The 16,549-nt window shown below is 38.4% G+C and overlaps 1 protein-coding gene across 1 annotated transcript; it reads left to right on the top strand.

The window, feature by feature from the left end:
• The first annotated feature begins 97 nt into the window (after window positions 1–97).
• Window positions 98–14,837, top strand: LOC132797202 (copper-transporting ATPase 1). The gene is made up of 4 exons (XM_060808772.1): window positions 98–1,806; window positions 9,634–10,880; window positions 11,698–12,477; window positions 13,618–14,837. Exons 1-4 carry the CDS (start codon window positions 675–677, stop codon window positions 14,371–14,373), a joined length of 3,915 nt encoding a protein of 1,304 aa, XP_060664755.1. The 5' UTR covers window positions 98–674; the 3' UTR covers window positions 14,374–14,837.
• Window positions 14,838–16,549: the final 1,712 nt, after the last annotated feature.

Below are 16,549 nucleotides of genomic sequence, written 5' to 3'. Positions count from 1 at the left end.
ACTGAAAACTATCAAAAGTGCTTTTACAGTATTTTTCGGCGTATATTGGAAATTTAACTTGTGGTCACACTCCAACACAGGTGTTAAGTAAAAGAGCTTTATTGAAAGCTGTTTAAAGAAACAATAAGTCTGAATTCACACGGTACGCGATGTTGGGGCGCTTCAGCAGCTGTGCGCATTAATTAGAAATCAAAACATTCGTTTCGTGCGGAAAATTGACAAAATTTAAGAGTAAACCGATCCGGATGTTGGAGTAGTCATAAAAAGTGGTGATCAAACGCAATTTGCAAATAAGCTCGGGTCAAGTGAAAGCAAAAAAAAGTTGAATGAAATCAGAGCACTAAGGAGAGCGAGTTAGAGAGAGAGGGAACAAATATAAAAATTTATTGTGTTGCAATTAGCCAAAGTTACGATAATCCACATACACACATACGCAGCGACAAAATTATTTCGGCATTTTTATAAGGTTTTTTGTTTTTCTACATGAGCCAGTGCACGCACTCATACACACATACATCTACACGGATGCATGCACTCACACACACAGACGTCCACAAGTCGCTGCTGATAAATTGAATCGAATTCAAATTGGAAAGAGAACTTCTAATTAGTGCACCATAAACATCAACCAAAACAACGACAGCAGCAACAAATGCGTGAAATGCAAATGTAAAATGAATGACGAGCAAATCGTGAATGCGAAAAATGCGCCCGCTGCCCCCGTTCAAGGCGCAGACCATCTGATTCATCCGACGCAATCGTTATCGATGCCAACAGGAGCAGCAGCCGACGCAGCAACAACAATGCAATCGTTATCGATGTCTGAAGTATCGGAACAATGGCAACCGCCTGTTGCCGTTGCCTCAGTGCGTCTGCCCATTGAGGGCATGACTTGCCAGTCGTGTGTGCGCAACATTGAGAGCAATCTCGGAGAGAAACCCGGCGTGCTGAAAGTGCGCGTTGAATTATCGGAGCACGCCGGCTACTTTGACTACGACACCAGCGTAATTACCGCCGCCCGCATCGCACACGAAGTCGATGAAATGGGCTTCGATTGCAGCTATCAGCCGGAGCTGAGCACGCCCAGCAGCACAACGAACATACGTGTCCTGGGCATGACATGTCAGTCGTGTGTGCGCAACATCGAGGGACACATTGGCAACATAAATCCGGCCATTCAGCACATCGAGGTGCAGCTGGCGGAGAAGAATGCTCGAGTGCGCTACAATCCGGAGGAGTTGACGGCTGCCCAGATTGCCGAGATGATCGATGACATGGGCTTCGATGCCAGCGTTGCCACAGATCCCGCACAACTGTCCACAACAACCACCACCTCAGCAACCACAACTGCCTCACCAAAGTCGACGCCGTCGCCTGTGCCGGAGAAGAAGCCTTCGCCAGTCAGGCAACAGGTGAATGGCAATGCCACGTTGGTGCCCATTGAACAGGAGCTGCTGACCAAGTGCTTCCTCCACATACGCGGCATGACCTGTGCCAGCTGTGTGGCCGCCATTGAGAAGCACTGCAAGAAGATCTACGGTCTCGATAGCATTCTGGTGGCTCTGCTCGCTGCCAAGGCGGAGGTCAAGTACAATGCGAATGTCTTGACTGCGGAGAACATTGCGAAATCCATCACTGAGCTCGGCTTTCCCACGGAGCTCATCCATGAGCCCGACAACGGCGAGGCCGAGGTGGAACTCGAAATCACGGGCATGACCTGCGCCTCCTGTGTCCACAAGATCGAGACGCATGTGCTCAAGCTGCGCGGCGTCACCGCATCATCCGTCACGCTGCTCACCAAGCGGGGTAAGTGTTGACTGGGCTAGACCCTTTTACTATGTGGTGTACCGTGAATAAGTAGTTGAGATAGTGAATGTAAGGGAAATGAATATCTGAGTTGCAACTTGCGTTAAACAAAAGTTTCAAGTGAACATTGACTTTCAAATGAAGATTAGTAGTAAAGTTTGCTACAAGTTTCAACTGTTCAAGACCCTTTAAAGTGTGTTAAGATGTAAATGTTTTAGTTGAGATAGAGAAAGGATAAACAATGAACGTATTGCATTAAACAAAATTTAGAAGTGAGCATTAACTTTGTTAGACCCTTTTAAATGGAGATAAGCTGTTCAAGTTTGCCTAAGACCCTTTAAGTGTGAGTGAGTTTTGTCTTTACTTAGTCTTTTATTGGCATTTAAGGAGTAAATGTTTTAGTTGAAATTAAAAAACTTTAAGAAATCATATAATATACTATATAAAGATTCAAGTGACTTTCTGAGACCCTCTTGAATGGATCGTTAGTTTACCTTAGATCCTTAGAGTTTTAACTTTGCTCGACCCTTTATGCGGGTTCAAGTAGTAAATGAAGGAGGATATCAAAAGTATATTTATTATAACCGATCAACGTGCTATTTAGAAGGTGCAAGATACTAGTCGCTAAATAATTGCTCTAAAAAAAACATGTTTGCATTTGAAGCGTTCTCGCATTTCTCACGCTCATTGCGCTGTGTCTTTTTGTTTTTTTTTTAATATTATGGAATTTCACAATGTTGAATATCCAGTTTCATAATCAATGCGACGTCTGCTTTTTGCGCTGTTTATTTCAGCAAGATGTCAATATTTGCATTGTTCAAAGTGAAGCGAGCAGCTGCAGCTAAACTGTGTCGTAATACATAATTGATCGCAAATATATATTTTGTTCTATATATGTATTCATGCAGCTGTTGTCATTAAAGTAAACATCTAGAACTAAAATCCCTTTTCAACAGAGAAAGAGAGAGAGAGAGAGAGAGAGTGCTTTTTTCTATTTTGTATTAAGTTAAACTTTGTTTGTGTAGTTTTATGCTTGCTAGATAAGAATGGAGGGGGCAATGGCTCAAGAATAACAACAATACAATAGAGCAAAGAGATTGCGATTAAATATTTCTCAGATACACACACACTTACAGACGAACCTTAAGTATTATCTGGGTTACTAAACCTCTCTGGGGGAGGGCGAGAAAAACATTCAATAATATTCTGGATGCAGAGTTCTTAACTGAGCAATTGTAGGAAAAGCGTATCAAAATCATTTAGCTTTGCATTCAATGTGAATAGTTTTGAGTCATATGCCAAACAAAGGCGAACTAGGTTCGATTGTGTGCTCTTTATCTTTCTCTCTCGCTCTCTCTTGATGGGGATCACATATGTGCAAATATTCGTTCGAGGTTCGCCTTTGTTTTGTTTTGTTTCATTTCGTTTGCCTTTTGGTTGGAGATTGTGGCACCACAACTTGAGGCACGGATACAGATACAACAAATAGGAAAGCTACAGTTGAGTATGCTCGACTGTGACCTACTACCTAATTTGAATAAAATCAAGATAGTTCGGTGTTAATTCTAAAATATACCAAATTGATATACCGCACAGTACTAGAAATATTTCAAATGTTGTATATTCTTTAGTTTATTGATATAGTACAATTCAAAATATACCATAGAGTAAAAATATACAGGCTATATTTAGTATATTGATAAGAATATTAAAATATACCAAAGAGTACAAAATATACCGAAAGCTATATTTGGTATAGTGGTATATTACTATATTCAAGGATATCTTTGATATATTGTTATAGGAATACATTCAAAATATACCGTAGAGTACACAATATACCGAAGGTTATATTTAGTATATGGATATTGTAATGAATTTTAAATATACCATAGAAAGTAAAAAATACCAAATTGTCAACTTTATATGGTCGGCCTGTTACATACATTTCATAGAGGCACAACGTTATAATACCCTTCTATGCTATGGGTAGCGGGTATAACAACAGTTACACTTACAATTTCAATTTTTAAACACCAAAAAAAAGTGTAGCGATCATGCAACGTTTTCTAAAGCCTTCAACACGAATGCTGCCCCCCAAAGTGCAGCTCATGTTTGAAGCAGAAAGTGAAAGAGTCTAACTCTCTCTCTTTCGCTCCTTAAGCAGTTTTTTAATATATTTTTTTTTGTTCGGGTCTCTTTTTGCGCTTTGCTTCGTTGCGCATGCGCAACATTTACATTCACCTTCACTTCAATCTCAATCTCGGGCGCTTGTCGCAGATTTCCGCTTAAGCTCTTTCATCTATTCGAACACCCTGAACTGAAAACAGACATATGCTATTTATATTTGTAGCAAAGTATTATGCAAGATCATGATCTCAATAAAAATCCATCATACGAAGTCGAGGCTAGAGTTCTTGTTGTTGCCACAAAACAAAAGCACATTCACTCGTTGCCCCAAAAAAATAAAAAAAATAAGCGACCAGTTCCGCCATTTTCGATTGTTTTTAATCACGTCCACAGATATATAATAATTATTGTAATCAAACTGGTTTGCTTTTTGTGTTCACACCAACTGACAGCAGAGAGCTGTCATAGATACTGTTTGTACTTTCATTTCGCCAGCCACTCGGCTAATAATTTAATATACCTTCGAGTAGGGCTGAACAATTGCTCTGAAATTTTCAGAATGTAAAGCCAAGATGTTAACACAGTTGTCTGCTAAATGTAATTTATAAATTTCTCATAATTTCATTCATTGTTTATATGAGTCTCCTTCGAGAAATAAACAAAATACTAAGGAGAAATGAATTCCATCCAATTGGCAGTATTCAATTGATTGTTAAGTTTCTTTTTGCTCTGAAATTTTCAGAATATAAAGCGAAGATGTTAATACAGAAGTTTGTTAAATCTAATTTATAAATTTCTTTTTTCCTTCGAGAAATAAACAAAATACTATAGAGTTTGCAGTATGAGAAATGAATTCCATTCATTGTTTCTTGTACATTTTTCTTATCAAAGTTCATTAGCAAGTCATGTAAATTTTTTGTTGATTAATTGTAAAGTTGTTGAGCCTTTGAAAAACTGTTGTTTTCATGGCCAGTTGGAAGGGAAATCACGAAACTTCGCAGAAAGCAAAAAAAAAACTTGTTCGAAGTTGAAAGTAACATATGTTTTCTTCTACGCTTGCGATGCTTATCAGATAAGTGACGCTGACGTTGACGTTGACGTTGCCTCTTGAGTTGGGAAGTACAACTAACAGTAGCAGCTACAGCAATGCAAAAATGTTCTAAAAATGAAAACGAATCGAATGCGATAAGATGCAATCAACAACAAAAATAATAACTAGGGGCAGACCTATTGAAATTGTGGGTGTAAAAACTAAAACACACACACACACACAAAACTCGCTTTTATCTGGAATGGAGAAGAATCGATCGATCGATCGATCGATCGTTGTCGTCATCATCGTCATCGCCGCATGTCGATTTGGTGATAATTATAATTAACGTTCAATATTGTGCTCGATCGTCCAGCTAATGTGTTAATCCTCCTCCCCGTGCTTCAATATTTCATTGTACATTTTGCACACGACCAAGTTTAACATTTTGCGGAAATGTTGTTTGACAGCCAAATTGTTTAACTTCCGTTACTCATTATCAATTTCTAGAAAGTTGCAAAACTTGATTGCAGCCAAAATATCAAGCAATAGTGCGAAAATTTCACATACTTTATTTAAGGAGTATCCTGAAAAAGGATTAATTTTGAGTTTTATTTTTTTTATTATATTAAATCTAGTATTTAACACTACATTTAATAGAAAAGAGGGTACTGGCTGCTGGGGCCTTGAATGAATTAATTTCTATTGTAAACTTTTGTTTTCTTACAAAAATTAAGAATAAATTCCAGAGGGAATTCATTTCTATTGTAAACGTTTGTTTTCTTGAATGAAGAATAAATTCTTTAACTGTTAAACATTACTAATAAAAGTTTTAGTCTAAAAAAATTTTAATTTCGAGCATTTTGTTTTTAAATATGAAATTAGAATAATCCTAATTCGATTTGTATAATACAAGTTGTGTATTGTATTTAAGCAACGCTTAAAATCAATTCTTTTCTATTAATGAAAAAGTGCTATATCGAAAATCCTATTTAACAACCCTTAAAAGCATTTATTTTCTAATTATGATAAAGTTATATCAGAAATCCTTTTTATTCTTTATTTTTTTAATAAATTGAATCGTTGCAGTTTCTGTTTATTTAAATCGTCATTAAATTGAAAAAGAAGAGTGTAGCAGCTTCGATAAAAATTCAAGTTCAATTTTGTGAAAAGTTCGCATCTCGTAATTAACTTCATTTAGTTCGTGATTAAAGTGCTGCTATCAACTGCAGTGATTCAGTCGAAGCAATTAATTGGGGTCGCTCTCTGCATCAGCGTAGGCGAAGCGGACTCTCTTCAAAACAAGTTGGCAGCCCCATAGCCATCGCCATCTCACTCAGCAGCCAAGATCGATGACCCGTTCAATGCAACGAAAGTTTGCTATTCATCACTCTTCTCTATTATCATCTTCGCATTCGCTGCTGTTGTGATTCAGCGCACTTTAATTGCTTTCTGGGAAATCTTTTTCATTCTCCCTTCCTCTCTATCGCTCTTCGCCCCTTTTTGAACACTTGCAAATTAGCTGGTAATTTTCTGCTCTTCTTATCGGCAATGCAACGACACGCAAATAACATTCTTGTTAGAGCAGATAAATAGTTGTCACAACTAACTACAGTAATGAGTGTATTGTATGTGAGTGTGTGTGTGTACTTATCTAGATAAGACGATAATTTATCGTCGAGTCATTCAACTCTAGGCGTGGTAACCCAACTAACGGCGAATGCCCCTGAAAATGCTTCAAGTTTCTTTCATATTTTTGGCTGGTTGGTTGCCTGGCTTGGCTGGGGGAACATGTTAATCAAAGGCTACAATGCCGTTCACATAACATCGATGACAACCAAAATGACAGTCACAACAATGCTGAATACAACAAGAACAATGCTCACCTATCTTATCGATAAGTTACAACAACAACAGAAAGCAACATCGAGAAGAAGAAGCACTGCAATGCAAACTAGGCAAAGCTCCTGGGCTTTTGGCGGCGTCAAGTTCAACAGCCCACACACACACACGCAAACAAACACACGCACGTACGCACGCACACATGATCACACACGCAGTGCCGTTGCACTATGTTGAATTTGACCCGTTTTCGTGGCCAAAACTCATTTTTCGCAAGTATTCAAATTTCCGTGTCTTTAATGTTACCATGTTGAGAAATGATCAAATCGCGATATTGTATACCGAAAATGTTAACTTAACAGTTTAATGTTAAAATAACAGCTGTTAAAGTAAGCTGTTGCAAGCAGACAATACGTGCAGTGTTAAATGTTAAATTTGCGATGCAATTTCAAATTGGCATATCTCCCACAAAAAATCATTGAATAATAAAATTCAAAAGGAATATTACTTCTTCAAGTTATTACTATGTATTGATACTAATATGTTGCGTGGTTTGTTCGTATTTTTCTAACAATTTGTATATTTAGCAAGTGTTGTCCCCTTGTCACTTTTCGAAAAAAAGTTGAACTTTCCAAAAGGTTTTAACTAAAATGTTCAAATTTGTTCAGTGAGTGTCCATATACATGTTGTAGATCTGTCAATTCTCAATTCATAACATGTAAGCTCATTATGCGTTTTTTGCGGTTTTTTGCGTAATCTGAATTTTTGGGAAGCAACATTTTGACCAGAATTGCAGAACTGCTAAAGCCTTTGCGATTTTTTTTTCTTGAATAACTTCCATATTTATTATCCGATCTGAACCAAATTTTCAGGACGCATTTGAAATAGGACATTCATCATGTGTTCCAAAATTCGAGTCTCTAACTTGAAAATTGATTTATATATTCGCTTTTTTTCGATTTATGTGGGCGTTGACACGCCCACTTTTCTAAAATACCTTCCTATAGCAATAACCTTTATTATACAAGAAACCTGCATTCAAAAATCTTGTTAATTTAAAAAATTTTAATTTTGGCCACAAAAACGGGTCAAATTCAACATAGTGCGTTGTAAGCTCATTGCAATTGAAATTTGAGCTGTGTCATTAACGAACTTTGCGTTTTGCATGCAGTTTCGTCGGTCCAGACGATGGCAGTTAGAGAAGGGGGCGGTGGGGGAGGGAAGTCGGTTGGCAACCGGCAGCTCCAGTTTGCAATCGAAATGGAACCGGTCTCGTAGCGCAATAAATAACGAACAAGGAACGAAGAAAAAAAAATAGAGTGAAAGAAATTAAAAATAGCTGAAAGCCAGCTAAAATACTTACGCGCTTATGCGCTCCAATTCCAATTGCCAGACTCGAGGCAAAAATAAAAGCTTAACAGACTTGTGCGTACAGGCGTGGCCATAAAAATGATAACACTACAGTGTTGGCTGAGTGATGAAATCGCTCAGCAACAATCTCAATAGCCATGTGCAATAATATGTATGTTATTAATCTCTGGCAATCAGCAGCAATATTTGTTTATCACTTTTATTGTTTTAATTTATTATAAGGCAAAGGCAATTCAAATTGTATTATATTTATTTCATAACTAGAAAGTTTGAATACAAAAATAGTTCTCGCTTTAGTCATCTCTATTCAAATGATGAAATTAATTATTCATATTCCAGAACAAGTCGCCGCTAATTCCCCCTTTTTATGAGTTGTGAACAACCATTTTTAATCTACTTCGTCTCGAAGTCTGTATACACGACATATGTTTGGCTAATCTAATCTGTTCTTTCGACTCTAACTAACATTTACAGCTCGTAATTATTTTCACGTTTTCACTTATTCCACAAACATTTGTGGCAAATAAGTTTAGCCCAATTTTCCTGATAAGTTTAATCAACTTTCGGGCTGTGATAAAAGCACTGAGAGAGCTTTTGTCCGGTGCAGATTAGATTAAGCTTAATTTATATTTATATCGCATAAAAAGTTAACTCAACTGTGACATCAATCAATCAATTAATCAATAGCTTAAAACAAATCTTTAAAGTAAACCATTTTAAAACTTGTTAAATTAAAGAAAAGAAATGTAAGGCACATAATTTTTAAAGAGAAACATGAGTAAAGAAATCCCTTAATTTATTATATTAGCTGAATTTGAGGTGTGGCATCAATCAATCAATCAATCAGCAGCTTACAACTAATTTTTAAAACAAACAATTTGAAAACTGATTAAATTAAAAAGAAAAGTAATGTAAGAAAGATTAGAGGAAAAACATAAATAAATAAATCACTTCATTTATTATATTCGCTTTGTAATTAGGCTAAATTGCATAATAGATTTGCTTAAATTATAGATTAAAGAAAATCTTAGTGGGTGAATAAAATAAAACCAAAAATTACAGCTGTAAACTTTGAAATAGCAGTGCTCATGACCTACCTTTAAAATTGAAAAATACTATACTAAACAAATCTTCGAGACAAAAGTGTATATAATGATTCTCAACAGGCTCTTCGGTGGAAATATGTTTTTTATCCCTTACATTTTACCTTAAGAATGTTTTGACTTCCCATTGAATTAGCATAGCCTCTTTAACGTTCTATTCTACTGATTATAAAAAGCAAAAAGAAGTCGTTTCTTTTCTGTTATCAGCAAGTTTCGATCTCAAGTTTGAGTTTCACTTGTGGCACGTGACTCTGCGCACAGCATGCCACTTATTATGGACACCAGTGTGCCAGTGTACTACATATTTGCTGCTTTTATTAATACTGCAACTTTCTCTTCTCTTCTCAACAGGCAAATTCCGGTACATCACGGAGGAGACGGGACCACGGAGCATCTGCGAGGCCATCGAGGCGCTGGGATTCCAGGCGAAGCTGCTCAGCGGCAGGGACAAGATGGCCCACAACTATCTGGAGCACAAGGAGGAGATACGCAAGTGGCGCAACGCCTTCCTCGTCTCGCTCATCTTCGGTGGTCCCTGCATGGTGGCCATGATCTACTTCATGCTCGAGATGAGCGACAAGGGACACGCGAATATGTGTTGCCTCGTTCCCGGACTCTCGATGGAGAATCTGGTGATGTTCCTACTCTCGACACCGGTGCAATTCTTTGGCGGCTATCACTTCTATGTGCAATCGTATCGCGCCATCAAGCATGGCACCACCAACATGGATGTTCTCATCTCGATGGTCACCACCATCTCGTATGTTTACTCCGTCGCCGTGGTCATCGCAGCTGTGCTCATGGAGCAGAACAGTTCACCGTTGACATTCTTCGATACGCCACCGATGCTGTTGATCTTCATCTCGCTGGGACGTTGGCTGGAGCACATTGCCAAGGGCAAGACATCGGAAGCGCTGTCAAAGCTTCTCTCACTGAAGGCAGCCGATGCCTTGTTGGTGGAAATTTCGCCGGACTTTGACATCATCAGTGAGAAGATCATCTCGGTGGATTATGTGCAACGTGGCGACATCCTCAAGGTGATCCCAGGCGCCAAGGTGCCAGTGGATGGCAAAGTCCTCTACGGTCATTCCAGTTGCGATGAATCGCTCATCACCGGCGAATCGATGCCGGTGGCAAAGCGCAAAGGCGCCGTCGTCATCGGTGGTTCCATCAATCGCAACGGTGTGCTCCTCGTCGAGGCAACGCACACCGGCGAGAACACAACTCTCGCCCAGATTGTCCGTCTCGTCGAGGAGGCTCAGACCTCGAAGGCTCCCATCCAACAGCTTGCGGATCGCATTGCCGGCTACTTTGTGCCCTTCGTGGTCGCTATCTCGAGTATCACGCTGATTGGCTGGATCATTGCGGGCTTTGTCAATCCGGATCTTGTGCCCGTGGCCATGGAGCATAAGATGCACATGGATCGCAACACCATTGTCATTAGCTATGCCTTCAAGTGTGCCCTCAGTGTGCTCGCCATTGCCTGTCCCTGTGCCTTGGGTCTGGCCACGCCCACCGCCGTCATGGTGGCCACTGGCACAGGGGCAACTAATGGAGTGCTGGTGAAAGGTGCCACCGCCCTGGAAAATGCCCACAAGGTAAGATTCGACAGTACTCTGACAACTATTATGGACGCCAGTGTAGCACAGAGTTGTATTTTTTAGTGAAGTTGAAAATTAGGATCTCGTGTTTAAATTATTCGAAAGTTTTTTTATTTTAGATCAAATTTAATGTAATTTTAAAATTACAAAATCAACATTTCGAAAGTTGTCTTTAAATTTAACAAACATTTCCTTTTTTAGTTTAAATTTAAAGACCTTTTTTTTTTGTATTAGTTTAAATTTCATAAAATTTTATAATTACAAACTCAAGATTTCAAAATTTTTTTTTTGAATTTTTGAAAATTTCTTGTTTTAGTTTAAGTTTAAAAAAAGTTTGTAATGAGAGTTTATTTTAATTTTGAAAACTACATTGCAAATAGAAGTTTTAGTATGTTTTTTATACTATATATACCCAATACTCATAAGGCACGAAATGTATGTAAAAGGCTGAAAGAGGCATCTCTGACCCCATGTAGTATATACATATGTATGTATATATTTAAGAAATAATTTTGTATGACGAAAAACGCCTCCTGTTAACGGGTTTTAGCGGTTTTGGCTGACAATATGGTATTATTTATACTATATGGTATATTTTGTACTCTATAATATATTTTTTTACTGTATGGTATTTTGTGTATTATATGGTACATTTTGTACTGTGTGGTATTTTTGTACTATATAGTATTTTTTGTACTACATGGTATATTTTGTACAATATTTTAAAAGCTAATTTAATCTCTTTAAGCATTTTTCACTGCATTTAAATTTGTATAAGTTCCCGTAATGACGTCTTTTCACTCCTCCCCAACAGGTCAAGACTGTGGTCTTCGACAAAACGGGCACCATCACGCATGGAACACCGATGACCAGCCGGGTGACGCTCTTTGTGCCGCCGCAGATCTGCAGCCTGGCACGGGCTCTCACCATCATTGGGGCTGCGGAGCAGAACAGTGAGCATCCGATTGCCTCGGCGATTGTGCACTTTGCGAAGGACATGCTGAACGTGCAGACGAGCTTCGGGAAGAGTGACAACTTTCAGGCGGTGCCGGGATGCGGAATACGCGCCACCGTCTCCAACTATGAGCAGGCGTTGCGCCAAGCGTGCAACGCGGAGCGGATCATCAACTACGAGAACAAATGGCGCACGAATCCACAGACTGCGGTGGCCATCGACAATGGGGCGAGCATCGATCAGCTGCCGCAGTTGCCGCACAAGATCATCGAGCAGCAGCTGCTCGCCTTGGATGGCGCCCTGGAGGAGGAGCAAAAGCTACAGCAGCAGCAGCAACAACAGGAGCAACCGTTGATCGATGGTCCCGAGATTCGGGTGCTCATCGGGAATCGCGAGTGGATGCAACGCAATGGCATCGAGGTGCCGCTCGAGATTAGCGACTGCATGACGCGCGAGGAGCAAAAGGGACACACGGCTGTGCTCTGTGCCCTCAACGAGCAGCTGGTGTGCATGTTTGCCGTCGCCGACATGGTCAAGCCGGAGGCCCATCTCGCTGTCTACACGCTCAAGAAGATGGGCATCGATGTGGTGCTGCTAACGGGCGACAACAAGCACACTGCAGCGAGCATAGCAAGAGAGGTTAGTATGCCTCACTAAACTAGATATTTTACTCAGTTTTACATTAGTTTTCAATGTGACCGTTTTCAGTTTGTGGGCTGCCAACTTGGTTTTCGAAAGTTGCAGTTGTTTTGAAAAGAAAATCTACTTTTATTCACCTATTTCTTCTACGTAACAACCTTCTTGTTAAGTATGCCACATTATTTTTGTGGACTGCCAACTTGTCTTAAAATGTAATTCACCAACTTGTCAGTTATACTCTTCTTTCCAATATTATCTCTTACGAATGTTTCTATTCATTATTACCACTTATTAAAGTATTTCTTTAGCTCAAATTTTTTGTCAGTTGGACCATAAAAGCTGCCAGCTTGGCTTTCTTGGTAATTCTCTCAATTCGCAACTCTGTTGTTAATCAATTTGCAAAACTATCACTTATTAGTTGATTATTAACTTAGTTGTATTAACTACAACTTGTCAGTTATTCAGCATTATTTTTGTGGGCTGCCAACTTGTCACTTGTTTTTTATAGTAATTTACTCAACTCGCAACTCGGTTGGTTACAATACTGTCACGTATTGGTTAGTTATTAATGGAGTGCTTTAGCTTAGACTTTTTTTCAGTTATGCCTTATTAGTTGTGTGGGCTGCCAACTCGACTTTTAAAGTAATTCACTCAATTCACAATTCTATTCTATGTACATCTACTCTTTTAGGTTGTCTTTTAACACAATTCAATTATTCAAGCGTGTCCTCAACAACAACTCCAACTTGTTAATTATGCGTTTTAGTTTTGTGAATTGTCAACTTGTTTCTTATAGTAATTCACTCAATTTGCAACTCTATCAATCGGTAATCAATTTGCAATACAACTAGTTATTATGTGTCTTCAACTAAGACTTGTTAGATATGCCGTATTATTTTTAAGGGCTGTCAACTTGTTGTTTATTGTAATTCACTTAAATTGCAACTCTGTTCTTTGTTAATCCACTTTTAACTCCAGCAGATTTAATCTAATTTGCAATAAAATCACTTACTCGTTAGTTAGTTCTGCCGTTTTAGTTTTGTGGGCTGCCAACTTGTTTATTGGAATTCACTTAAATTGCAAACTTTCACCTAACCATCAACACTTATTAATCTATGTTCATTTCCATTTACCTGCCAGGTGGGCATTCGCACTGTGTACGCCGAAGTGCTGCCATCGCATAAGGTGGCCAAGATCCAACGCATCCAGCAGCGTGGCATCCGCGTCGCGATGGTCGGCGATGGCGTCAACGACAGCCCAGCGTTGGCCCAGGCCGATGTGGGGATCACGATTGCGGCTGGAACCGATGTTGCCGCTGAGGCCGCTGACATTGTGCTGATGCGGAACGATCTTCTCGATGTTGTCGCCTGTCTCGATCTCTCGCGTTGCACTGTGCGTCGCATACGCTACAATTTCCTGTTCGCCAGCATGTACAATTTGCTTGGGATTCCTTTGGCCAGCGGATTGTTTGCGCCCTTCGGTTTCACGCTCCAGCCGTGGATGGCATCGGTGGCGATGGCTGCGAGTTCGGTGAGCGTTGTTTGCTCCTCGCTGCTGCTGAAGATGTATCGCAAACCGACAGCGAAAACGTTACGCACCGCCGAGTATGAGACGCAATTGGCCGCGGAGCGAGCTCGACGCCATGGCTCCGAGTCGGAGATGGACAAGTTATCGCTGCATCGTGGCCTCGACGATCTGCCCGATGTGATGAATGGCAAACGCTTGACGTACAAGCGATCGAACACTTCGCTGATTTCACGCATCTTCAGCAACACGAATGACAATGACAAGCATGAGGAGGGACTCCTGCAGGATTGCTCCAATGAACGGACGCCACGCATCCTGCAGAGCAATCAGCGTTATCTCAGCGACACCACGGAGCTGCAGAAGCTCTAAAAAAAAACAGAAACAAAAGCAAAACGCTCGCGACCAAAATTCTTTACAGTGAATTAAATTAGAAATATGCAAACTACAAACTACAAATTACAACTAACAAGTAATAAATAATGCTATAATCTTAAAGTGTAATTGTAACTGTAAATGTGTATAAAATGCGATTATCAAAACCGCAACAAACGAGACAAACACCCAAAAAGAACAATAACAATTACTTTAGTTTATTTTTTTTTTTGTGACTTTCCATCCCAATTTTTTTTGTTTGTTTGTTATATATTATTCCTTCCTATTTTTTTATATATGTTTTTGTTAAGAATTCTTGATTATAGTTAAGTTCACTGTGAAATCATAGAACAAAGTATACAAAAAAAAAAAAAACAACAATTAACAAAACAAGCTAAGCTATTGACTATTGTTACTTATTCTTAGTGCAATGAATAAAACAAACAAAAGAGTGCAACAAATCAGCTTAAGTACATAATTACACTCTGATCTGATTCCATATCGGTTTCAACACACCCAAACACAAAAACACACACACACAGATATTGTTAAATTATTGTTGAACAAAGGCGCGTATTGTTGTATAAATCCATATTATACTGTTTATTACAATGCGCCACTTTAAATCTGATTCGAGAATCGAGCACAAATTATGATATGAGAATGAAACTGATACTGAAAAAAAAGCTGATACATTTTTTGATAAACAAAAACGAGTACATTTATATTTATATACTATATATACATATTATACAGATTTGTACAGCTTATTTACATATATATATATATATATATATATTGTATGTATATAAATAATGTGCATACTTCGAGAGTATGAATAAAACAAAGTGATGAGATCCCATGCCAGCAAAATACACAATTGTATTCTTTAAGGGACATGGATAAGCAGCATATATAGAAGTATATGTGGTTATAGTATATATAGTGATCATCTGGGGTTCTTTAAGTCGAACAACTTTAAAACTGATTGAATATCTTGGCAATGTGAAATTCTTGAATGTCGATTGCTTCAGAATTGTAACTGAAGTACCAGGCGAGTGATTAAATTAAATCGACTACTGAATTCCAAGAGAAAACTTGCAAAACTTCGATTCTAAGGTCTACAAAAATAGTGGATATTTTGGAAATTCTTGGAACGGAAAATTGCTAATATAGATCTTAGCTGAAATACCAGGCGAACAGCATTCTGCAGAAAGCAGCAAATTTAGAAGTGAATGAACGTTAAATTGAAATTATTGAGATGTTCGTTAAATATTTCTTTCTTATTTGGAACTTTGAATAACAATTTCTTATATAGCTCCAGGCGAACAGCACAATTCACAACAAGTGGTAACCTTAAAGTCGATTCTAAGGGCTACCAAAATCCTGAATATCTTTGAAAATTCTTGAGTTCCAATTGCTCCAGAATCTTAGTTGAAATACCAGGCGAACAGCAACCCGCAGAAAGTGATAAACGTGCGTTAAATGAGAATTTCTAGTACCATTTGGAATCCTGTATTCCTTGCTAATTAAGAACTTCAATACACATTGTTAATATACCTACAGATAAGCCAGAGTCCATGCTGAAATACTAAGCGAACAGACTTCCGTAGCAAGTAAATTTAAGTGTAGCATGGGAAAACTTATACAATTTGGAGTAAATCTTGGAAATTTTGAGCTTTGAATAACAATGCTAATATAGTTCAAACCATGCCAAAATCATAGCTGAAGTACCAGGAGAACAGAATTCCGCAGCAGGTGATTAATTTTAAAACTCTTGGAGGGTTCATTAAACGTGTCTTGTCTTATGTGGACTGTACAAAAATGTTGTAAACCTTGATAGCTCGGAACTTTAATATATGTACATTGCTGAAATACAAGGCGAACAGAATTCCGCAGTAAGTGACAAAGTATAAACAGGAATGTGAATTTTTTTACTCTACAGTTTACCATGAGAAAATAAGTTTGACTTTTTTTTTTTTAATTTAACTTATTTTTTTTTTATTTATTTTTGTAATTTTATGCCTATGAAGTAACATTGTGATTGCGATTTTACTGGATTATTGCTTTATTTCAGACCTGATAATATCATTAGGTGCTATGTCTATTATCTGAGATTTAAAAATATTACAAAAACTGTTGATGGTTGATTTAATGTTTTTGATTTATTCAA

The sequence above is a fragment of the Drosophila nasuta genome, chromosome X, assembly GCF_023558535.2.
Source record: "Drosophila nasuta strain 15112-1781.00 chromosome X, ASM2355853v1, whole genome shotgun sequence".
In the NCBI taxonomy this organism is placed as follows: Eukaryota; Metazoa; Arthropoda; class Insecta; order Diptera; family Drosophilidae; genus Drosophila; species Drosophila nasuta.
This window is presented reverse-complemented; position numbering and strand designations above follow the sequence as displayed.

Excerpts from the sequence above, each read along its gene's own strand:
- LOC132797202 (XM_060808772.1), top strand. The coding sequence starts at position 675 with ATGAATGACGAGCAAATCGTGAATGCGAAAAATGCGCCCGCTGCCCCC. Across the intron at positions 1,807-9,633 it reads CACGCTGCTCACCAAGCGGG|GCAAATTCCGGTACATCACG; the intron begins GTAAGTGTTGAC and ends TCTTCTCAACAG. Across the intron at positions 12,478-13,617 it reads CAGCGAGCATAGCAAGAGAG|GTGGGCATTCGCACTGTGTA; the intron begins GTTAGTATGCCT and ends TTTACCTGCCAG.